Below are 25,019 nucleotides of genomic sequence, written 5' to 3' on the forward strand. Positions count from 1 at the left end.
ATTAAAAAAAAACATTTTAAAAACAATAAAAAAAATCACTTATATTATTTTCTAAAAAATTTCTTGGGAGATAATTTTCTCAAAAACATTTTAAATCAATAATATTTCAAATAAAAATATTGTTAAATATGTTTTAAGAGTACATTCAACAATACTTTTAAAAAACACTTTTAGAGTAAATAAAGTGTTGAGGAGATTTAAAAAATTAAAAAATTTCAAACTTTTAAATAAAATATTTTCATTAAAAACAATTTAAATAAAAATATTATTGAATGTACTCTTAAAACGCTTTAATCATAATCACTTTCTGACTTATCTTTATATCAACCATTTTTTTCTTACTTCAATTTCTAATAAATAATTTAATCATTGTAATAAATGAAAACAAAATTAGATTTTTCACTATTATTCTTTATATCAATAATTCAAACATGTCATATTTATTTTTAAAATAAGAATAAAAAATTCATTTGCAAAAAAACAGCTTTGAGTTTAGAAAATATATTTAAAGTCCATTTGACAATACTTTTAAAAAATTATTTTAACATAAAAAATATTTTTGAAGAAAATAAAGTGTTTGAATTTTTTTTTATCAAATATTAAAAAAAATAAAAAAATCACTTAAAATACTCTCTTAAGAAATATTTCATTAATTATTTTTAAAAATACTTATTGAAAAAATATTTGTATTAAAAACATTTGAAATAAAAAATAATATCAAACACCCTATTTAATAATCTCAAAATTTAAGAACTTGTTTGGTGGAATTTTTAAAAACAATTTTATGAAAAAAAAAGGGCCCCCAAATCAGCCCTAATTTTCTTTTAAATATGTTTGATTCCAATATATATATATTTTTTGTCATTTTCTAAAAATTTTTAAGCATTATTAGCATATTTCAAAAAGTAAAAGCATAAAAATACAACCACCAAAATGCAAAAACAAACATATTTTTCTTAAAAAAAAAAAAAAATCAAAATTTAAATCTGAAAAAAAGACCGATGTATTTAAGATGAGCTCAACCTCGAGGGCAAAATTGTTATTTTCTAGCTTTTCTTTTCCCTTCGGTTAAGTGGCTTCCTCCTCCGCCACCACCATCGTCTCCATTTCTTGGCAAACTCTCTCTTCCATCGAAGCCACTCTCAGTCTCACAACTGTTGGAATCTACTCAATCGGATTACAAAATCGATAATCTTGACCTCTTTTTTGGTCAATACATCTGACGATCCTTCTTCATTTCGCTCGAGGTTTTGGTCCAATGAGTGCTACTGAATCCATATCTTCCTGTGGTCGATGTGGAAAGCCTGCGAATCTGCAGTATGCGATCGAACTCTCTCTTCTATTTTAGATTTCTCTTTTATGACGTCGATTTTTTTTGTCCGCATTTTGGATGCGCTTTTCTCTTGATTCTTGAATTCGAGGTCTTGCAATTGATTTTAACTCGTAAAATGAAGAGAAATAAAGTGTTTCAAAATGCTGACCAAATTAGGAATAAGTTTACGTTACGATTTACGAGTGTTTTCCCCTATATTTTTGTCGAGTTTAATACAATAATTTCTGAATTATTTGCAAGATGACATCTTGTATGGTTCTTGATTTGTTGATGTGCGTTGTTTTTCTTGGCATCAATTTATATGGATTATTTCGGATTATGTTTTATACCCACTTCCAAAATTACTGGTTAGTCAGGTGCCCACAATGCAAAAATAAATAAATAAATGAAAAATAAAATAAAATTGACATGCGGATGGCCACATGAGTATTCTGCAATATTGGGATGTGTAAAGAATATCATATTGACAGCAGAAAATTTGGAGCATTAATGGTTGAAAATTGAGAGATTCATATTTTTTGAAGTTAACAGTCTTGGTTATTTTCTTAAAATGAGATAAAACATGAGATTAACAGACATGTTATCCGATAAACATCCAAAGAAAAGTATGGGATTGGGTATTAGAAGTTGGCCTTTGCTTAGTAAAGCATTTCTTACAGAGGAGCTTTGGAAAAGTATATTGGGAGGGTGGGACAAATTTTTGAAAGCTTATTAGTTTCTTTTGGGAGAGGGTCAAAGAGTAAGGTTATGGCATGATTGTTGATGCAGTAGTTACCCTTTGAAAAACTAGTTTCATAAAGCTTTCCAGGATTGTGCAAAATGGAGATGTCACAGCGGAGAATTTTCAGATGTGGACAGGAAGCTGGATTGCGATGTTCATTAGAAATTTTCATGTCTAGGATTGGAGGTGGTTGATTTTTTCATGAATCAAATATACTGGTTTGTTGTGGACAAGTGAGAGTAGATGCTATAGTTTGGATTTGGGAGAAAAATGGAAAATATGCATTCGAATCTTATGTAGGATTATATCTAAGGGGGTAAAGCAAATTTCCATCAGAAGAAATTTGGGAAATGCTAACTCTTGTTGGATATTACTACCGTTTCGCAATTCAAAACTAATACTTCATCAGATTAGTGCTCTTCTGGAATCCCTACTCAAATCCTCCCAGTATTCAACCTCTTTAAACTGCATAGCACACATCACATGGCCCCTACTTCTCGTAAATAAATGGGCTATAACTCACCATTGGTCCCTCTTTCTTTCCTTTGGAATCCCATTTCATATTTCTTCAGGGGTAGCATTGGTACTTGATCATATATGTAGACCACATTAACCACACTTCTAGTTCAAATTCAAAGACCTTTTATTATCTGGCGAATTACAAATACAACTGAGCCCAAAAGACAAAAAAAAAGGCATGGAAGTCCCCGCACAATAGTTTATAATCTGTTACTGACAGTATAGTTCATGAATGGATTCTCTTCCTTCAATGTCAACCAGAACAAAAAAAAAAGGACCGTCACCATTTTATGCTCTTAGCCACCTATGTCCAATGTCAACTGGCAGTAAAATTGGAGAGGCAACATTCTTATGATTTTAGCCAAGGAAACATGCTGGGGGATGAAGGCAACCGTGCTGTAAGAACCTCGACTCCAGTCTCTGTCACCTGTATGACAACACAGAAAAAGGTCAGGAAAGAAATGTGCACACAGGTAGTTCCAAAGTGGCAAATTCCAATTCCTAAACTATATATGAAAGTTAAAGTGACAAAAGAAGGATCAAATGTAGATAAACTCCCAAATAATACATGCAGGATCTACCCTAATCCTATCTGACACAAATTTAGACTACGGTCAAATCAGAATTTTGGACTAGCCCCATGTCAGACACTCGGTCATCTAAGCAAACAATCTAATTTCAAAATGACCTAGTCGGTAGTTCTTTCAGTGATTGTGCTGCCCGAGGAGAGCTAAGCTGGGCTTATATGGAGCACACTCCAAAAGAAATATGGAAATTTGTTCATTCCTTCAATTTCTCTTCCCATGGATGCAGTTACCTCAGTCAGGGGATTGCTCAACTTGTCACATGCTATGAAAAGGAAACAAGAATAAAATAAGAAATTATATAGATGTAATATTAGAGGTTGGACCACCAGTCAAGTAATAAGCTTGGTCATGAAATTCATGGTCCTAATCAACTGCCCCATTGTGATATTGGTTTGAACCTGTAACTTAATTTCTATATTCCATGGGTGTAGATATACAATGGTTTTGCTGTAAATTGTAACATAGTTTCCAATAAGTAATAATCAACCAGCCACCAGTTCATATGCCTGGATTTTCTTTCTAACGGATGATGCTTGAAGTTATGCTTTTCCATTCTCCCATTCATTTTCATGTGCAACTTGTCTAATTTGATATCACTACTTTAAACTCTTCCAATTTTAATTGACATACACCTAAAATCTCTTCCTGAAAATGTATCACAAATTGCTTTGTAATCATTTAATGCACTAATGAATGTCAAAACAAACTCAATTTGATATGAGACTGACAATATAGGTGTGGATTAGAATTCCAACAATACTACAACAACCTCATGAGCAGCATTTTATTTTATTTTATTTTATCTTTTTCCCTTTTGATATGCAAGAAATGGTTTACAAAAGGTGCCCAACTAAAAGGGGGTGAAGCCCACATACACCAAGAGCATACAAAAAGCAACCACAGTGGGGACAACTCACAATCTCCTAAATACTAACATGGGCTTAAATCAATGAAATCCAACAAAGACAGAACCCAGAGGCAAAGACTTTCTAGACCACAGAGAGAGCACCAAACAAACAAAAAAAAAAGACTCCTTTAAAGATAAATAAAACCTCTTTAACCAACTGAGAGAGTACACAAGAAAGGCTGAACATAGAGAGCAAGAGATGCTGTTTGACAGTAGCTAAACTACAATGAATCAATCTGATAAAAAAAAAAAAAAAAAGAACTACAATGAATAAAGATGTGGTTGGCTGATTCTTTTTCACTCTTATACAAACAACATTTCATTAGCTATAGGCCAACCTCAACTCATCAGTTGGTCCATTATAAAAAGGCTTTCCTCAAACTGATTCAGATTCTCTCTTTTCCTTTTTTTTTTTTTTTTTTTTGATGAATAAATAGCAGTATATTAATAAAAAAAGGCACATCAAGGAAGCTCCCCAAAGTATACAAGTGGTATACAAAAGAGGTTAAAGAACCCCTTAAACAGAGCCTAAACAATCTACAAAATCCACAATGGAAGGGGGGCCAAAGTCTAAAAACCCCTTGGCCCACGCCCAGAGGTTACTAAGGAAAAAAATTTACACCCTTGAACCAAATGACCCTCATTTTCAAAAGCTCTACTGTTTCTTTCCTTTCGAACTATCCAAAAAAGACACAAGGAGCTGAAAGCCCTCTTCTTTCCCACACAAGACCCAAGCCACCCCAATAACGCCTCTCTAACTAAAAAAGGGAGCACCCACAACACCTCAAAAAGGGAAAACAGTAAGTTCCATAAACTTCTTGCCAGCTCACAATGCAAGAGGATGTGATCAATAGACTCTTCCTCTAAGTGACACAAATAACATTTGTTAGCCAAAGGACACCCTCTCATTTGAATTTAATCCAAGGTTAAGACCTCTTTCCACATAGCCTCCTAAGCAAAAAAAACTCACCCTCAAAGGCACCAAAGAGTTCCAAATTACTCTTGCAGGAAAATCTCCTTGTCTTTCCGGTTCCAAAGCCTTATAGAGAGACTTGACAGAAAATCTGCCGTCCTTTGACTTTGTCCAAACTACCTGATCTTCCACATCATTAAAAACCCTCCACCCTTGTAGTCTTAAGAGAAAATGCTCCACATCGAACACCTCCCAATCGTTAAGCCGCCTAGAGAACTAAGGAACCCACACCCTCTAATGTAGGACAACCCTAGGATGGTTGCCTACACTCAAGGGTAGGTGGGCTAGGGTTTTATTTTTTAGGGTGCAAGGAGAGGAACAAAGAATAAATTTTATGGTAGAGAAAATTATAAGATAAGAAATAGAGAGAAAAAAGAAACAATGAAGAAAATATGGAAAACCTTAAGAGTCTCACTAAGGACTACTAGGAGTTTCACCTAGAAGAAAATCAATGGAGTCTCACCATTGAGAGTTGCAACCTTGCAGTGAAAGAAAATATAATATTGTTCATATCAATTCATCTCTTTGATTTACATTAATTAGCCTATTTATAGGCTTCTCTAAGAAATCCAAAGTCTACTAGGACTCTAATAACCTATCATGACTCAAATTCTAATTATATTATAACTCAACTAGCTAATCCTAATTAGACTCCAACAAATACCAATTTCAATTCAATTTTAATTAATATTAATCCTACTTAAAGTTTACTTAGGTCTTCCCTTTCTTCTTTGAATAAACTTTAAAAGGCTTTCCCCTATCACTCCCCCTTCCAGAGTGGCTCCACACACTCCACCCAAGCCTCCTTAGTCAAGGAAATAGCAAATAAGGATGAAAAAGAAATACAGAAAAGATTGTTTCCACACCACATGTTCTTTCAAAATCTAACCCCTACCATTCCCCACATAATAACCATATTGTTGCATCCCAATCTCTCCTAATAGCTTTCCACAAGCCAACCCCATTACTACCTCTCACATCACAAGACCGTCAACCGCCCACTTCTTCCCCATACTTCCCACAGATAACTTGCCTCCACAAAGCCTCCTTCTCCACCGCAAAACGCCAACTCCATTTGCATAAAAGAGCCTTACTCAACAATGCCAAATTCCTCACACCCAAACCACCCTTTTGTTTATCTGAGCAAACAATAGACCAATCTACTAAATGGGGCTTCCTTTCCAAGGCTCCACCACCCCAAAGAAAATTCCTTTGGATCCGCTCCAACCGCAAACTCACACTCCTGGGCATATAAAATAAGAACATATGGTAGATAGGCATATTGGACAGAGTGCTCCGGATCATGGTTAGCCTACTCCCTTTGGAAATATACTGTCTTTTCCAAATCAAAAGTCTTTTCCTCAGCCTCTCATCTACCCCATCCCAAACTGCCACCTCCTTAAAATGAGCACCCAAAGGAAGACCCAAGTAAGAAGACAGAAGCGTGCTAAACTTGCAATCAAACTCAAGAGCCAACTCCCCTACATTCTCCATTCTCCCCACTAGAATGAGCTCACTTTTGTCCAAATTCACCCTCAACCCCAACATGGCTTCGAACCACATAAGAAGCCAACTCAAGTAGGACATCCGATCTAGAGAAGGCTCATAGAAGATTGAAGTGTCATCTGCAAACAACAAGTGAGAGATCTCCACTCCCACACCTCCTCTACCACTGAACCGCCACCTCAGCAAAAACCCTCCCTCCCTCGCTCTCTTCAACAAGTAACTGAGAGCCTCCATGACAATCACAAAAAAGGTAAGGGGATAAGGGATCCCCCTATCTCAAACCCCGAGAACTTTGAAAGAAACCAATGGGGGTTCCGTTAATAAGGACGGAGAAGTTGACAGTGCCAATACACCACTAGATCTAGCTGATCCACTTAGCTCCAAAACCCATCCTTTCCAACAACCAAAGAAGAAAACTCCAGTTTACATGGTCATATGTCTTCTGAATCCATCCAACAGATCTACACTTTCCAACTCCCAAACAAGAAGATCCCTCACATAACATAGATTCCAATGGCCTAATCCCCTCAAGTTCTCCCAAATATCAACAATCTAAGCCTCCTTGGATGCAGCAATGCTGAATGGTACTCACCTGAGAGACCCCACACCCTATATCATGCCAAAACTTAACTTTCCACCAGTCATTTTCTACCATGGAAGTCCTAGCACTGAACTCCTTCCTAACTCCTCATTTCTTTCCATAAACCCACCCCAAACCTCTCTCTACCTTCTCCAAAACACCCAACCCTTGTCTCCTCCTCAAGCTTTCCTAAGATGACATATCTCCACAGGCTATCTCGCTCCTAGCAAACCTTCAACACCACTTCCCAAGGCCTTATTGATCAGTGACATACCTTACAACCAGCATTTTGAAGTTCACACAATTGTGACATTGTAGCATGACCAACTAGATGTACACATATATGCATAACTAACAAGGATAACTAATTCCTACTTCATGATATTAATGATACGAAATTAGAGGTGACATAGAGCAAGGGAGAATAAAATGGACACTAATGCTTCAATGCAAGGAAATCGAGAATATCATGCATATGCAGCTCCATCCGAAACAGCCTCCAAACTACCAATCTTAGCCAGTTTCATGCCATAGATTTTCTCATACATGTGACCCTTCTTAGTGAAACAAGAGCAGAGATTAAAATAATAAATTTAATTGAGGCCACCTAGTCTTAGGATAATATTCAAATCCATATGCAAAATGAGAGCAATTAAAGCTGCTGCTAAGGCAGTGCAAAAGTAATGAAAGAAAATTAAATGGAAATGGACATTTACCAAAAGAGTGTGCTCAAACTGAGCACTTCGTTTGCCATCTGCAGTAACAGCAGTCCATCCATCGGGCCACATCCGATCACGCCAAACCCCTATCAAGAAAGTTATTTTGAGATAAAGATAACAAGAGAAGCAACTGTGAAAGTGATTTGTCACCATTTTAAGTAGCTAGTAAAAGTACCTGTGTTAATCATTGGTTCAATTGTGAAGGTTTGCCCAGCCTTCATGACACCAACTGCTTTATTTCCTACTTGTGTTAAGGTCAGCAATGTGTAAAACAAAGGAGAAACAGATGCAAGTTATAAGAAATTCAATTCATTATGTCAAAGTAGCCATGAATGCTGTTCATTTACTATTCTTCATCCTCAAGATTCCAAGAAAAAGAACAGGTTTTCAGGTGATTGGGGAACCAGGAAAGATAGGTTGATTTGGAGTTAAGACAAGGGTTGCCGGCTTGTTGCTTCTTGGTTAAATATAGTCCAAAGCACTAGGTATATGAAGTGGTATGATCTCCATTTAAGCCGCAATGTAAGATAATATCTTAACTTCAAATAGATTCTGCGCTGATGAATGACTCTTGTAAATTGGTGATGTATGTGCAAAATAGAAGAATCCACTAGGCATCTGTTTATCCATAGTTCTGTGGCTCACAGCCCTGGATCTTTAATATTCAATTCTCTTTAGGGTGATATGGTTCTTGCCAAGGTTGCTGAAGGAAATCTAGACAGCTTGTTTCTTCCCAGGATCAATTCTTGATGGAAGGGGTTTTGCTTTCTTGGGGCCTGGGTTTTGTTTCCTTTCCCTTTCCCTTGTTATCTTGTTTGCCCAAGTTCTTCTTTTGGGTATAGCTTATATAACTCCCAGTACTTGAGTTATATTCCTTTCTTGCCATCTTTATAATTAATTTTTCTTTGCCTATTAAAATGTGAATGCATTTTCATTTAAAAAGAATATGGGACAGAAAACAGCTTTATTGAGGATACTGGCATAGTGGGGAATATTTGGTGCACAATGAAACAGCTCTCCAATACCATGCCCGCAATATGATTTCACCTATTTTAACAAGAGACGAGTAAGAATTTGCTTGGAACAATGACTCTTCACAGAAATGAAAATATTCTACAATTGCAGAGACAAAGTTACATATTACCACAGATAACCCTGACATTGTAGCATGCCGATTGATGACTTCCCCAATTTCACGAAATCGTACTCCAGGTTTTACTGAATGTGATAAAATACAGAAATCAGAAATCAAAATGTAATTCCTAAAACTATTAGCAACATCATGGAAGGTTCACAGAGTAATTATATCACAAACACTTTGAAAATCCAGATCAGAAGGGTAAAGTTCAATGAACATGATGTTTTTCACATGACATTTTAAATTTGCAAGTTATTGTGATCAAAATAATACCACCACACTAATGTGAAAACAGAATCCTAGAGATATGTGAACAAATATTACATTGTTCATTATCCCACCAGCAACAGCATAATTTCCTTGCCAGCTGCCTTGTACATGACCTCAATCAGATTTTAGCTTATGATTTTCTCTTGAAACCAACCTGAACATTTAGGCTCTATTTGGATTTTGGAAAGTCCTAGAGAAAGGACAGAAAAAAAAAAAAAAGAAAAGGAAAAGGAATCTCAAATTCTATTGATTTGCTCTGTGATGGAAAATAAGAAGGAAGATAAAATATAATGAAAATTACTTAAAAACTTTTACATTCCCAAGTACTCTAGTAAAAGAGGAAATTTTTTTGAAGAAGGATGAGATAAACGTTAATGAGCTAAATCATTTTTTTTTTGTTTAAATTTTTTCTCCATCTTTTCTTTCCCTGAAACTTTCCATGATCACAAAAATTTTCTATTGATTAAATTTCTTAAAAGAATCTGTCAAAGTAGGGGAAGTATCTTACATAAGTACTTTATTTTAAGGTTCTTGCACTTATGAATCTAGACAGTATTTTGGATACTACAATCCTTGTAGTTTTTTATAAGACCAAATTAATGCAGTGTGATGTAATTGGTAATTGCAACAATTCCTAAAGAAATAATAAATAATTATGTTAGCCAATAATTCAATGAGGAATTGCTCTAATCACCACAAAAAATCTTTCCCCAAAGTTTGTTGTTAGTGTGACCTATAGAATATGTGAAATAATCCACACCAGTCCAAAGTATTGGGGGCTTATATAGGAGAGAGCTCCAACACCGATACATATTTCTTCCTCTAAGCATAAATTCATACACTTCAGCGTAAGAATCTACACATACCAAAAGATATCGCTTTCTCCAGGCATTCGTAAGTACACTGGACCAACCGTCGAGAAGCCTCATCAACTTCTCCTACAAAGTATGTTTCATTGAGATCACCTGCATAATGAGTTAACCATTAGTCAAGTATGGAACCTTGCAAGTCAAGTACAAATTGTTCAAAGAAACAGTATAAACCTTCTTACCATGAACACCTTTATAATAGACAGTTACATCGACGTTTACAATATCACCATCCTCCAATTTCCTGAAACAATTATTTTGAATACATTGGAAGAGAAAAGCTTCATACAGGATGAACTTCAACTTTGAAAGATAAAAGATTTATAATGCTTATTGAAAACTTGAGAAGCCTAAATGGTAAACACTGAAAAATTCAAGAACCTACAATAAAAATGTAAGGGGACAATGCATAAAAAATTAAATCAGATCTCAAACTAGAATCAGTCCTCATTATACAAGATTAAGGCCAACAAGACATGCTAATGTGGTTCCATCCCTGTATGCTCAGTATTGACCCAAAGAACACAAGGATGATTGTTAAATTCAGCAAAGATTTACAAGCAAAACAATATTTGTAATACTATCAAACAATACAAAAGAAAACTATTACATATTTTAGGAAAATCATGAAAACGCTTCCAGCTGCACAAATTAACGCACAAATAGAAAATAATTATATTATTGTTCCAAAATTTGGATTTATAGCATGCAAAGGAGAAATAATAATGTAAAAGAAGGGATTAGAAACACAACAAAATTATATAAATATATTCAGTACAGATAAATTTTAGGAAAATCGTTAGACATATCAAGATTACACAAAATTAAGTATCATGGTAACAGAAAATAATTATAATGAGGGTGTTTTGACAATCAAAGGAATTAAAATCCAAAAAAAAAATGAGCATGAAACAAATTTCACATGATTGAACACAATACTACCTGGCATCAGGAATTCCATGGCAGATTACTTCATTAACTGACCTGAGAAAAAAGAGAAAAGCTTGATACTTGAACAACAAACCACAATTTCTCACAAATTAATATAATGCACGCAGAAGAAAGTACCTACGTGCAGCAAGACTTTGGGAAAAAGTGATAATTGAGTGGAGATGGATATCCTCCTGAAGTGGGCCAAAACAAATAATATTTAGCAAGCCAACCATTGGTTACGATGGCTAATGATATGTGCTGCCACACATCTAAAATCCAAAGGCCACATAACAAATATAGATGTCTGTATGCTAATTTTACTACAAAATAGGAGAAATGATGTAGTAGATTTCAAAACTCTTACATACAAATTTGTACTAGCAAATCATCTTGAAGAAATAAAAATTAGCCACATCATTATTTCATAGCAATCACAACCATGGTGTGACTAAAAGTCACAACACCATGAGGAGCTGCTGATGCAGATAATTTTTTTAATCATAAATCCATGGTACTTCTCTCAAGACATAATGCTATGTCATCCTAATCCCAAACAAAACCCTTATACTCCTAAGTATCAACGCAAATTACTACCTCCAAAAACATGGGTGGTAAAATTGTATGGATCTGCTGGTTTAGAAGGATGAACCACACCAACAGTAAGCATTACAAATGCTAACACAAACAACCATTGTATTCTTCTTCTTACAATTCCAACATGTATATTTATTGATAATACATGTGTGTAGTGTGTACAAAAAAAAAAATGCAGAATGAGTTCTATTTGATCAACCAAAATCACCCTGGCAAGAAACTGGACCAGCTGGTCCATTTGCAGACACAATCAGCCAAAAATTTAAAAAAAAAAAAAACTGCTAAGAGACACAGATATGTGTATAAGTCTGACAAAGACATGAGCTCTCAAACACAATGAAATTGAAATGTGATTTAACGACAGACACAAACACAGATGTAAGTGTCCGACACAAACAAAACAAGCAAAAATATCCTTCATAAGGAAAAAGGCAAAACAGGACCAAATTTTTTGTGTAGAACTTATAAATAAGTGCACTCGATGTAATCTAAAACCATAAGATGATACCTCCTTTGCTAGACTAAAAGAGGGGGGAAAACTGAGGGTGATTAATATGCCAATAAGTAAAGGTATTCAACTAGACACAATAATAACAACATTGTTAAAACACAGCTTGTTATTTTGTTTTTATCTTATTTTTTGTCTTTAAGCATTTGACATACCAGCAGTAATAGTTGCCTCATGAACCACACGATCAATTTCATCAGTTGTCACACCAGGTCGAATTACACGAGCAGCTGCATCCAAAACCTCCCTTGCAATCTGAATGCGACATTTGTTAGAGCATGAAACTTGAATATCTAAATTAGAGAACAAGCCAAACAAGTTTTTGTACCATGTTTGAGTTTTGCCATGTTCCTCAAGCACAAAAGCATTATCGTCTAGAACAGATAAATAGCAGCCTAATTTGGCCAGAAAATATGGAACTATATGAGCAGTATATGCTTATAGCAGCCTAATTTGGTTAGAGAAGACAAGCCTGTAGTAGGAGTATAAGCTCTCTATAAGACATAAAGATAAATTTAGCACGGAGTTATCTACAAGCAGTATATACTTATAGCAGCCTAATTTGGTTAGAGAAGTGATAGAGACAAGTGGCAGCCACCTTTAAAAGTTTGTCAGAGGCACAAAGGAGTGGGCTCCAAGGCCCAAGCTTTAATTTGGCACTCTCTAGATGATAATGGGCTTAGTTGGGATCTTATATAAGTCAATATGGGTTCAGCTTAAGTTATGGGCTTAGTCAATGGTTAAAGTTACCATTTTCAGTCATTATTGTTGTCATTTTCCAACAGTCTTTAATGTGGTCAGTAATCAGTCCAAGTTTGTCATTTTCAAGTTGCATTTATTGTGTCTAGTTCCAAGGAGTTATAAGTCCCTAGAAAAGTCTTATATAGTAGTTGATTAGTCTTTGGAAGGAATCAATCAATGAATGAATTTTCAGCAGCCAGTTTTTCCTTTGTGAGATGCAAAGAATACTTGGGTGTGAAGCCTAAGGTTTCTAGGAGTGATTTCTAAGGTCCTTTCAATTATACTCTCATTTTATTTTCTGTACTGCATCAAGAAGACAAGCCTGTAGTAGGAGTATAAGCTCTCTATAATACAAAGATAAATTTTGCATGGAGATATCTACGTCATCACACACATATGCTAAATATATACATAATTGATAGGCAGAATCAATTATACAGGTTTACTAAGATGTTTTTTCATTTCAAAAGACTTAAAAGATCTGCTCCTCTTGTATTTTGTGTTTTGTGGGGAGGAACTCTCATCCTTCTCTAGTACTTCTCTTCATAACTAATATACGTTTTGTTTCTAATAAAAAAAAAAAAAAGGATCTGCCCCCTCTTTTTCTCCTTTGTCATACACCTGGCCATTCTTTTGCCTTGGGGATCAAGCTTGTCTTGTTGTTCACTAAGATCTTTCAAAAATTGAGAGCAACAGATCATTACCACCTCTACTCCACCCCCACCACTGCCTCTTCCACCACTAGCATTGCAAACCTTGACAACACCACCTCTCTGCAACTAATCCACCAGCACAACCAACCCATGATTGCCATTGTCACCCCCCTCCACCTCTGACCCCATAGCTATGACCTCCAGCACTGCCACAATCTGCTGCAACCTCCACCACCATCACACTCTACCTACTCACATGCTCTGCTAAAACCCACAATCAACACCCTATCATACTGCCATACTGCTAGAGCTACCACTATTGCCTAACATTTTAAACCATAAAAAAGGGGGAAAATTGTGATTAGATTAAGTTTATCCTCATGTGTTTTCACTATTTTAACTTTTCAAATAGGGGATGATTATGATCAAACATCAAAATAAATAAAATGAAAATACACACATTTTGAAAAACAATAAAAGTAGAACAAGAAATAAAAATAAAAAATTGATAGGCAAATATTAATTTATTTTTCTATTTTTTATACCAGAGGAACCTTTCATGGTCAAGCCCTTAGGACCCTCCATAGGGACGCAAACCTAGGGGTGTTGACCGCACCCGCAACAACCAACACCAAGTAAATTAGGGTATTTAACCAGTGGCAGGATCTGAACCCAGGACCGTACACCTCTACCACACATCCTAGCATTCACCCTAACCAACTGGGCCACCCCGAAAATGTTAATATATTAATATACTTGTGATTGAGCCACCAATTGTTCCCATGCAACAATAGCATCTCTACAATCTCTAATATGAATGATAAATCCATAATATGGAACATCAGATATGACATTATATCTCATAATTCAGAAATTTTCCTATTACTTCCATGTGTTTAAGCAAGTAATACCAATACATACATATATACATACACAAACTGATTGAAAGGGTGGCAAGGCAAGGTCATTACATGTTTAGGATTACTGAGCTGAAGATTATAGAAAATTTTTCTAACATAAACAGGAGACAGGTGAATTTTCAAAATGCAAAGTACATCACTCTGCCTTTGTCGGTAAAGACTCAAGAAGGGAGCTTCTTCCACACAGAACTATCTCATCATGATTCAGCTTGGATACCTAAGTGAACCTACCCCACCATTTCTTGGAGCATGCAGTCATGATCCATTACTCTTTTACCTAGGCGCAACAACCAATTTCAATGCAACTTAAGCCACTTATTCATGGTTCATGAAATATGATAAGCCAAAATTCACAATCTGGAAGCAAGACTCCAGCCACTTGGTGCAGGTGTAAGGAGATCATTGTGTAAACTCAACATCCAAGCACAAAGAAAACATGTAGCAAGACAAATTTGCTTCATCAAACAATAATTTTAGACAAAAAAAGTTTGGAATAGAAACTCACTCGGCAAGTTTCTCTCATTCTTTCAATTTGCTCTGTAGTTTTGATCTTCAAAACAAACATTTCAATTAGAACAAAAAGTGAATGACAAGAAAACAAAAATATGCATTTTAAGAGAAAAATGCAACTTGATTGCATGATTCATACTAAAAAGAACTGCTTCAAGAGATTTTCAAGTCCAATATTACCTCTACAATATGCTGCAAATCACTGTTGGGCTCAATTTTTGGGATTCCCTACAATTTTTTTAAGGGGAACAAAGTATTAAAAGTAAAATACACCAATCTGATAAAAATGTACAATACACCAAGAAATGTAATTTGACACCTATAGGATAATCATAGGAATCAATGAGCATGTGATGCAGTAATTTACCAAATTTGAATTGCATCAGGAAATGGACCAAATAAATTATCACATGCGAGGATAACCATATAAATGGACAATAAACCCATAACCAGAGTCAAATGTTTAACATATAATACAATTTAGTATATGAAAACACAAAAACTGATCCATGACATTTAAATATAAAAGAGTCAAACAATTTTTTTACCCATAATCAGAATCACTTTCAAATGACTTATCTTCATATCAACAATTTTTTTACAAAAAATATATAAAAGAGTCAAACAACTCACATCAATTGCCCAGTCAGGTAGATCGATGTGGTCAGGTACAATACGCTTACTTGATATGGGATAAGGCCTCAATGTCCTGTAGAAAGAAAAGTTACAAGAAAAAACCATCCATAAAACACATTAAAAAAATGATAAAGGTAAGATGTGAGTTTGACCTAAAAGAGAAGAAGAAACTGAAAAAAGAAATGAACAAAAAGAAACAAACACTAGGATCCTTCTGAATAATTAAGTACTAAATCAATTTAAGAAAAATTAGCACATCTTGCAGGTTATAGGAGTTTTTTTTTTTTTAAAAAAAAAAAAAAAAAAAGTTACTTCTTCTGAAAGAATGCCATAATCTAATTAAGGATAGAAAATAAGAGAATCTAAAGGGCAAGAGTGCAATTGCTTCTTGTCCACAAAATTTCCACCTCTGAGGCGGAGCAGTTCGGAGAGAGCACTGAGAAGAAAAGTAACAAATTTCAGCACAAGGTACAAATACATAGCGAGAGACTTTTTTTATATTTCCCTATTTGAATTTTATCCCCACAAAAAACAGAAAAATAAATAAATTCCCTCTTCTACTGCCTTCGTATATTTTCTAGTGTGACAAACAAAGACTCTACAGGAAACATCTCAACTTCCAGAAATTGATTGAGAAGCATTATCATAAGGGTACGAAACAAAGAAACACCAAGATAAACAAAAGTCATCATGAATACCCCGTCCAATCAAAAAATGGAATTTTTGGAGTTCTAGCTTGTCCTTTCTTCAAGCAATACAGCCACCCTTCATTAGGTGATGCTGAATTTTGCTCAGCTGGAGTCCCTGTCCCAAGTGATGATAACTTTGCCTTCTGGTGAACTGACTTATGAGAGCTCCATGAAGCCTTGAAACAATCCTGAGTGCTGATAAGAGATATAGCTCTATAAGTAGAAAAACAAAAACTAGAGTACACATTTTAGTAACTAATACATATTAAATCAAGATGTCTTCAATCAAACAACTAGTGAGCTAAATGGAAAAAAGATGAACAGAAAAATTTTAAGCTTGTCTCCAGCTAGAGTAGCCATGCACATCAGAAAAAGAAGGAACTGTGGCAGTGACCAAACCCATCAGACTTAACAAAAGAAAAAATGAGAAAAGAAAACCTCTGTAACATAACTTTATTTCTAAATATATATATATATATATATATATATAACGGGGAATTCACCCCAACAACGGGATATTTATTCCATCTACCAGTGAAGCAAACCTCAGATACCTTGGGCTTCCCCTTCTTTCCTACAACACTTAAATACTAGGGATGCTGGAGCTCTAGACACTTGGCTCGTTGCCAAAAGGCCACTACAGTTGAGCTACACCCCAGCAGGACCTTTGTAACTTGACATTAAGAGCATATCATGTGTGTCCCTGAAATTGAATTAATCCATTGTGTTTTATACAACATTTAAAAATGTAGTTGATAATATGATATGGAAAGGAGACACCATCGTCAACCAAAGAAAAATAGAGAATATCAATGGTTAGAATCTAAAATGTTCTAGATAAAACATGAATAACTCATTATAAGGCTCATTCTTAATCCTGTACAGACACAACAGACTCACCCCAATTTCAATTAGGCAAAGAAATACTCCACAAATATTTACACATAAAACAACAAACTACATTATTTATTTATTTTTATTTTTTTGATCAATAAGTATAAGATTGTATTGCAAAGAGGCACTAAAGAAGCGACCCACCAAATTACAGTATAAAGGGACTTACCCCCTTACAAAAGGGCCCAAACATCAAAGGACAAGGCAAAACAAAAAAACCTCTCCCTTAACGCATACACACCCAGTCTATAAAATCTGTTAAGGTCGAAGGACCATCTTTTATCCACAATTTGGTTTCCGACTACAAAAAATACACAAAAGATACTTTCAGCCTTTGAATGGACAGCCCACAATCCTCAAATGCAATTGAATTTCTAGCCTTCCAAATAACCCAAAACAAGCATAACGGTCCCAATTGCCACACCACCTTCCTTTTCTTTCCCACAAAAGAACCCCTCCACCCTAAAGGGGTTTCCTTGACCGAACAGGGGAAAACCCACGAAACACCAAAAAAGGAAAGGAACACCATCCATACTTCCCTCGTTTTTTCACAATGGATAAGAAGGTGGTCAATTGTCTCCTCACTCTTATGGCAAAGAAAACATCTATTTGCCATAACCCAACCTCTCTTTTGCAAGCGATCCAAGGTTAGAACTCTCCCCCAAGAAGCCTCCCACGCAAAAAAGCTCAATTTGGGCTGCACACAAGAGTTCCATATAATTTTTGAAGGGAAAAAAGCAAGAGACCCCAGCTGCATGGTCCTATACAAAGATTTCACCGAGAAATCCCCATCCTTTGATGTCATCCACTTCACCTTATCCTCCTCATCCCCCCTAACCTTCTTCCCCTCCAAGCAACAAAATAGCCTTTCCACTTCTTCCAACTCCGAATCGTTGAAAGGTTTATTGAAACAAGGGTTCCAACACAATTAGTAATACAATTTTATAATCAGCAAACAGTTTTACCACAAAACACATGGCATAGTTCCACCAACCAGCTATAAGATATTTTTGGGGTTCAATTCATTTTGCTTCATTTTAGGCAATTGGATCAGAAAGAAATTCAGCAAAATTTGGGACAAAATTGCTAATTTGGTTCCTCCTTGAGATTTAGTTGCAAAGAAATTTAAAATAGTTCCTCTTCTCCATATTTTAATGGATTGCAAGCATTGTAGAGTGGTGGCTTCATACCAATGCAGCAAAAACCCCTTGGTGGGGTTTGTACTAAAAATCAAATTTCAGAAATTGTTCTTTGAGAAATCCTGGTTGTTGAGTTACCAACTTTCCTAAAAGCTAAAGTTGTTAGTATTTAAGTTCACAATATATATCATTCTCTAAGGCCAACCCACTCATGTGGTGGAGAAACAAATAAGCAAGCAGACAAATCACATAGAAAATAGATGAGGAAGGACTCAAAAAAGAGATTTGTAGTTGATTAGAGCTTTGATACCATGTTAGACTACCAACTTTCCTAAAAGTGTAAACTGGTACAGTTTTCTCCCACGGTGTATATCATGCTCTAACAATGGTCAAACAGGCACCTACTGAATGATCATGCTTGCATAACCATGAAGCAAAATGAATTTGGTTCTTTGCCAATCTCCGAATTAACAACCAAAATTGGTTTTTTGAAAGTCTAAAAAGTATCAGTCAAAACAAAGGGCCGCTGACAACCAAAGAGCACCAACTTCCCCTAATTGCCTCTTCAATAAGATTTATTTAAAGCAAAACTACACAAGTACAAATTTGATTAGACAAGAGTTCAATCAACCAGCTGACAACACCCAAACTATTTTGGGTCACCTTTCAAGTTTTGAGATTATTCTAAAACACTCTTTGAATTAATGCCAATTTCCTAGGAGGCTAGTCGGTAACAGGAGAAGGGCTTGCCAAGAATGTTAGCCAAAACTAGTTCGCAGCCGGGAAAACCTGCACTATTGGTTATGCAGTATAATTGGCAATCAAGAAGTAATACTTCTAGAATCGCACAGACTTGGAAAGGGTCTAGACGAAGAGCATAACAGGCCAATTTTGATACAGGGGGCAACATTGATACCGCCAACTTGATTTCTATTTCTACTTTTTCATCTTCCTCAAACTACCCTAGCTCTTGTAGGATAGAATTCAGACAACTCAGGAAATGGGTACAAACCAGAATGCAGCACCTTCACGGGGAAGCTTCAGTTCCACACACTTGGGACACCTGCAAACAGCAGGAAAAAAAAATCAGAATATTGGACACAGATTAGAGCACATGAGATCGGACTATTTTCAGGGAACAACCCACAAAACCAATAATACTCAACAAGATGGTGTTTGATATGAAATAGGATATTAAAATGTGATTTGGATTCTTGAATGATAGCCAAAAAGCAAAAAACATAGATCAGTTGCCTCATCTCAGAAGCCTAGCCATACCTTAATATGCAATTTCATTCCGAATAACGCTAAAGCGTACACCAAGGACAATATTTCTAATGATGGATGTAAAATGGTCCCTCATCCTTAAATTCTAGCATGTATCTCACATTCTGTTTTATTGTTTTTATATGTAAGCAATAATAGAAAAATATCAAAAAGCGTCGAAGAAAGTGCAACTCTGCAGAGGAAGGAAGAATGTGAATCCCCAAAAATAACTAGGTAACTGGAAAGGAATACAATCTAGAAACCCAAAAACACAGTGATAGCCAAATTTATCAATGAATTCCCATGACCTGCTTCTATTATTAGAAGCAGATTCCACTGTCAAATATAAAGGAAATATGGACCATTTCCTTCAGCTTTCTTGCAGGTAAATCAACACCTTCAAAAATTATCCTATTTTTTCCCTTTGGGATGTAGTTTTCTGTTCATGCACCTGTCCCTGGCCACTATAAAAAGATTTCTTTTGCCAAATAGAAAGAACTTCCATCATCGAGTGAAGGAGGACGCATACTAAACAAAACAAGAATCAAAGAACCAGTAATGATAAATTGACTCTTCTGCCCTTTTGCACATGCCAAACCAGTTTGCAATGGCCCTCTCCTAGCCTCAGTTGATCCATAGTGAGAATCGTTTCTCACATTGTTGCCCAGAGTTAGAAAGCCATGTTTGAAAGGAGTTAGCATTTCCCAAATTTCTTCTGGTGGAAATTTGCTTCACCCCCTTAGATATAATCCTACATAAGATTCGAATGCATATTTTCCATTTTTCTCCCAAATCCAAACTATAGCATCTACTCTCACTTGTCCACAACAAACCAGTATATTTGATTCATGAAAAAATCAACCACCTCCAATCCTAGACATGAAAATTTCTAATGAACATCGCAATCCAGCTTCCTGTCCACAACTGAAAATTCTCCGCTGTGACATCTCCATTTTGCACAATCCTGGAAAGCTCTATGAAACTAGTTTTTCAAAGGCTAACTACTGCATCAACAATCATGCCATAACCTTACTCTTTGACCCTCTCCCAAAATAAACTAATAAGCTTTCAAAAATTTGTCCCACCCTCCCAATATACTTTTCCAAAGCTCCACTGTAAGAAATGCTTTACTAAGCAAAGGCCAACTTCTAATACCCAATCCCATACTTTTCTTTGGATGTTTATCAGATAACATGTCTGTTAATCTCATGTTTTATCTCATTTTAAGAAAATAACCAAGACTGTTAACTTCAAAAAATATGAATCTCTCAATTTTCAACCATTAATGCTCCAAATTTTCTGCCGTCAATATGATATTCTTTACACATGCCAATATTGCAGAATACCCATGTGGCCATGCCCATGTCTATTTTATTTTATTTTTCATTTATTTATTTATTTTTGCATTGTGGGCACCTGACTAACCAGTCTTGGCCCAGTAAAAAAGCAACAAAAATAAACGTATATACTGGTACAGAAAATTTAGGAAGTGGGTATAAAACTTAATCCGAAATAATCCATATAAATTGATGCCAAGAAAAACAACGCACATCAACAAATCAAGAACCATACAAGATGTCATCTTGCAAATAATTCAGGAATAATTGTATTAAACTCGACAAAAATATAGGGGAAAACACTCGTAAATCGTAACGTAAACTTATCCCTAATTTGGTCAGCATTTTTGAAACACTTTATTTCTCTTCATTTTACGAGTTAAAATCAATTGCAAGACCTCGAATTCAAGAATCAAGAGAAAAGCGCATCCAAAATGCGGACAAAAAAAATCGACGTCGTAAAAGCGAAATCTAAAATAGAAGAGAGAGTTCGATCGCATACTGCAGATTCGCAGGCTTTCCACATCGACCACAGGACGATATGGATTCAGTAGCACTCATTGGACCAAAACCTCGAGCGAAATGAAGAAGGATCGTCAGATGTATTGACCAAAAAAGAGGTCAAGATTATCGATTTTGTAACCCGATTGAGTAGATTCCAACAGTTCTGAGACTGAGAGTGGCTTCGATTGAAGAGAGCGTATGGTAGGGTTTGCCGAGAATGGAGACGATGGTGGTGGCGGAGGAGGAAGCAACTTGACCGAAGGGAAAAGAAAAGCTAGAAAATTACAATTTTGACCTGACTTAGGTTGAGCTCCTTCTTGATTACATGGGGTCTTTTTTTCAGATTTAAATTTTGACTTTTTTTTTTTTAAGAAAAATATGTTTGTTTTTGCATTTTGGTGGTTGTATTTTTATGTTTTTATCAAACATATTTAAAAGAAAATTAGGGCTGATTTGGGGGGCTTTTTTTTTTCATAAAATTGTTTTTAAAAATTCCACCAAACAAGTTCTTAAATTTTGAAATTATTAAATAGGGTGTTTGATAATATTTTTTATTTCAAATGTTTTAATATAAATATTTTTTCAATAAGTATTTTTAAAAAATTATTAATGAAATATTTCTTAAGAGAGTATTCTAAGTTATTTTTTTTAATTTTTTTAATATTTGATAAAAAAAATTCAAACACTTTATTTTCTTCAAAAATATTTTTTATGTTAAAATAATTTTTTAAAAGTATTGTCAAATGGACTTTAAATATGTTTTCTAAACTCAAAGCAATTTTTTTGCAAATGAATTTTTTATTCTTATTTTAAAAATAAATATGACATGTCTGAATTATTGATAGAAAGAATGATAGTGAAAAATCTAGTTTTGTTTTCATTTATTAAAATGATTAAATTATTTATTAGAAATTGAAGTAAGAAAAAAATGATTGATATAAAGATAAGTCATTTGAAAGTGATTATGATTAAAGTGTGTTTAGAGTGCATTTAATAATATTTTTATTTGAATTGTTTTTAATGAAAATATTTTATTTAGGATAAAAGTGTTTTTTTAAAAGCATTATTGAATGTATACTTAAAACATATTTAACAATATTTTTATTCGAAATATTATTGATTTAAAATGTTTTGAAAAAATTATCTACCAAGACTTTTTTTAGAAAATATATAAGTGATTTTTTTAAAAAAATGTTTTTTTTTTATTTTAAGTTTTTCTTCAAAAATGTTATTTTAATATTATAAGTGTTTTTTTGTCAAACTATACAATTTTTTTAATAATGATATTAAATTTAAATTTAAATTATAATTATATATATTTAAAATTTTGAAAATGAAATATGTTGTGATGTCAATTAATACAATTATTATTAATTTTCAATTGGTTAGAAATAAACCTGATTTATGACAGTTTCTTTAATAAAACTGACTTCAATTTTCAATCAGTAAATGTCAACTACACGGAAAACATTTTATTTTCTATGTATATTTTGAAAATGGGTTTTTGGAATAAAATATAATCTTTTCGGATTTTCTAAATATTTGATTTTATGACCGTTATAAAACGGTTCTAAATTCAATCTATATAAATACCAGCAATACGCCTCTTTCCGACTACATTGAGATCATCTCGCGCTCAGGTATTTTCTTGATCTCTCTCCTTTTTTCCTTTTTCTTCTTCTTGATCTCTCTCCTTTTTCTTCCGTTGCTCCACATATTCAAACCCAAAGAATGAATTTTGATTATTCCTCCTCCTTCTTCTTCTTCCTCTGCTTCTTTTCTCTTTCAGAATGATGGTTGGCGGCAAGTTGAAATTGGAGTTGATCGCTAATGAAAAAATCCGGCACAGAACTTTCCAAAATAGACAAAAGGGTCTGAGGAAAAAAGTTCATGAGCTCTCAACTCTATGTGGTGTTGAAGCATGTATGATCATATGTTGTCCTAATGGCAACGGCACCTATTCTTCTCAACCTTGTGTTTGGCCTGAAAATCACTACGAAGTTGAACGGATAATTAACAAGTACATTAATGAGAGGAAGAAAGAGCATGGAAAGAGGACGGTGGATTTATCTGGGGTTCTTGAAAGCAGAAAGACGAGGGCCGAATTTGAGCTCCAGAAGTTGCAGGAAAAAAATGGCGAAACCAAAGGGCAGACTTCCGAGACTGGATTGGAATTGGATGGGCTTTCCTATGAAAAGCTGATGGAAATTGTTAATAAGTTGGACAAGAAACTTGAGAGTGTGGAGAGTCTGATTGATTTGAAGAGGGGAGAAGCGGGTTTGATGAGTGAGACTCTTGTGAACTGCCCTGATCATATGACGGGTTTGCCTACAGCTGAGCCAATTGATATCCATGTGGCCATGGATGACTCAGCCTTTCAAGGCTCTGAAATGGTCTTGTATGATTTGGATTTTCCTGAACTAAGTGATGGAGGGGTTGAATCTGATTTGACCTGGACGATGATGAATTTGGAGAATAACGAATGTCCAAAACTTGGAGGTGGAAAGAAATCCAGCAGTGAGCTCCTGTACCAAAGTGATCCAGCTCATGGGATGTTGGAGGATAACACTCATCCTTCAACTTCATATCAAAAGATGGGGACTGTTCCTACCATGCAAGGCACTGAAACGATCTTCTATGATTTGGATTTTGCTGATCTAAGTAATGGAGGGGTTGAATTTGATTTGAATTGGATAATGATGAACATGGAGAACAACGAATACCCACAACTTGGAGGTGGAAGGGCATCCAGCAGCGACCTCCTGTACCAGAGTGATCCAGCTCATGGGATGTTCCAGAATAACACCGATCCTTCAACTTCATATCAGAATATGGGGACTGCTCCTACCATGCAAGGGATGTCGGTATCTTCAACTTCATATCAGAATATAGGCACTGTTCCTACCATGCAAGGGATGTCAGTATCCGAGAATACGATGATGTTTAACACCACTCCCACAAACTCCATGCCGCAGATGGGGTTATCTCAGAATACGATGCCCGACATTGATCAAAGCATTTCTATGCAGCAAATACCGGCATATATGCAGTACCTCTTGGCATAGCTTCATTTGTTGTAGGTTGAACTTCAAACAATTTTTTGACGGTTGTTTGTTCTTTCATTCTTGTGTCTATAATGCTCTGTACCAATTTTTTTTACCCGTATGTTAATAGGTATATAAGGAAGGAGAATAATGCTTGCATGGTATTATTTTTTATTAAATTAATATTTCTCTAAATGTTTTTGTTTTTAATTCATGTGAACTTATCTTATTTCAAATTTTTATTGTTTGGAAAAAAAAAATTCTTTTTTTTAATATTTTTATTTTACTTCTTTTAAAATTGTCATCATATTATTGATTGGAAAGTTCCATAGTATCTATTTTGTTAGCCAAAGGAGATAAAAAAAAAAAAAATGTAATGATTTATAGCAATGATCTTTAAGTTTTAATTAAGCATGATATAAAGTTAAAAATCATTAATTGGAAGACCACATTCAAGTTAAGGAGATAAGGTCATGCACAGGGTCTTAAACTCTTAATTAGCCTTAACCCTACAATTAATATCAGAGTT

The 25,019-nt window shown here is 34.9% G+C and overlaps 1 protein-coding gene across 1 annotated transcript; it reads right to left on the reverse strand.

Moving 5' to 3' along the window:
- Positions 1 to 2,673: 2,673 nt before the first annotated feature.
- Positions 2,674 to 21,733, reverse strand: LOC117932356 (methionine aminopeptidase 1A). The gene is made up of 16 exons (XM_034853584.1): positions 21,445 to 21,733; positions 19,352 to 19,402; positions 16,316 to 16,501; positions 15,615 to 15,690; positions 15,162 to 15,209; positions 14,977 to 15,021; positions 12,313 to 12,412; positions 11,195 to 11,246; positions 11,065 to 11,106; positions 10,305 to 10,366; positions 10,120 to 10,218; positions 8,990 to 9,063; positions 8,823 to 8,892; positions 8,021 to 8,086; positions 7,843 to 7,931; positions 2,674 to 3,000 (listed from the first exon to the last, which is right to left on the reverse strand). Exons 1-16 carry the CDS (start codon positions 21,501 to 21,503, stop codon positions 2,923 to 2,925), a joined length of 1,197 nt encoding a protein of 398 aa, XP_034709475.1. The 5' UTR covers positions 21,504 to 21,733; the 3' UTR covers positions 2,674 to 2,922.
- Positions 21,734 to 25,019: the final 3,286 nt, after the last annotated feature.

This window comes from Vitis riparia, chromosome 15, assembly GCF_004353265.1.
Source record: "Vitis riparia cultivar Riparia Gloire de Montpellier isolate 1030 chromosome 15, EGFV_Vit.rip_1.0, whole genome shotgun sequence".
In the NCBI taxonomy this organism is placed as follows: Eukaryota; Viridiplantae; Streptophyta; class Magnoliopsida; order Vitales; family Vitaceae; genus Vitis; species Vitis riparia.

Bases quoted from the DNA above. Each gene is read 5' to 3' on its own strand.
- LOC117932356 (XM_034853584.1), bottom strand. From the start codon at position 21,503: ATGAGTGCTACTGAATCCATATCGTCCTGTGGTCGATGTGGAAAGCCT. The intron at 11,247-12,312 runs GTATGTCAAATG...GGCCCACTTCAG, and splicing joins TGAGGCAACTATTACTGCTG to GAGGATATCCATCTCCACTC. The intron at 10,219-10,304 runs GTAAGAAGGTTT...CTCATTATGCAG, and splicing joins CTATTATAAAGGTGTTCATG to GTGATCTCAATGAAACATAC.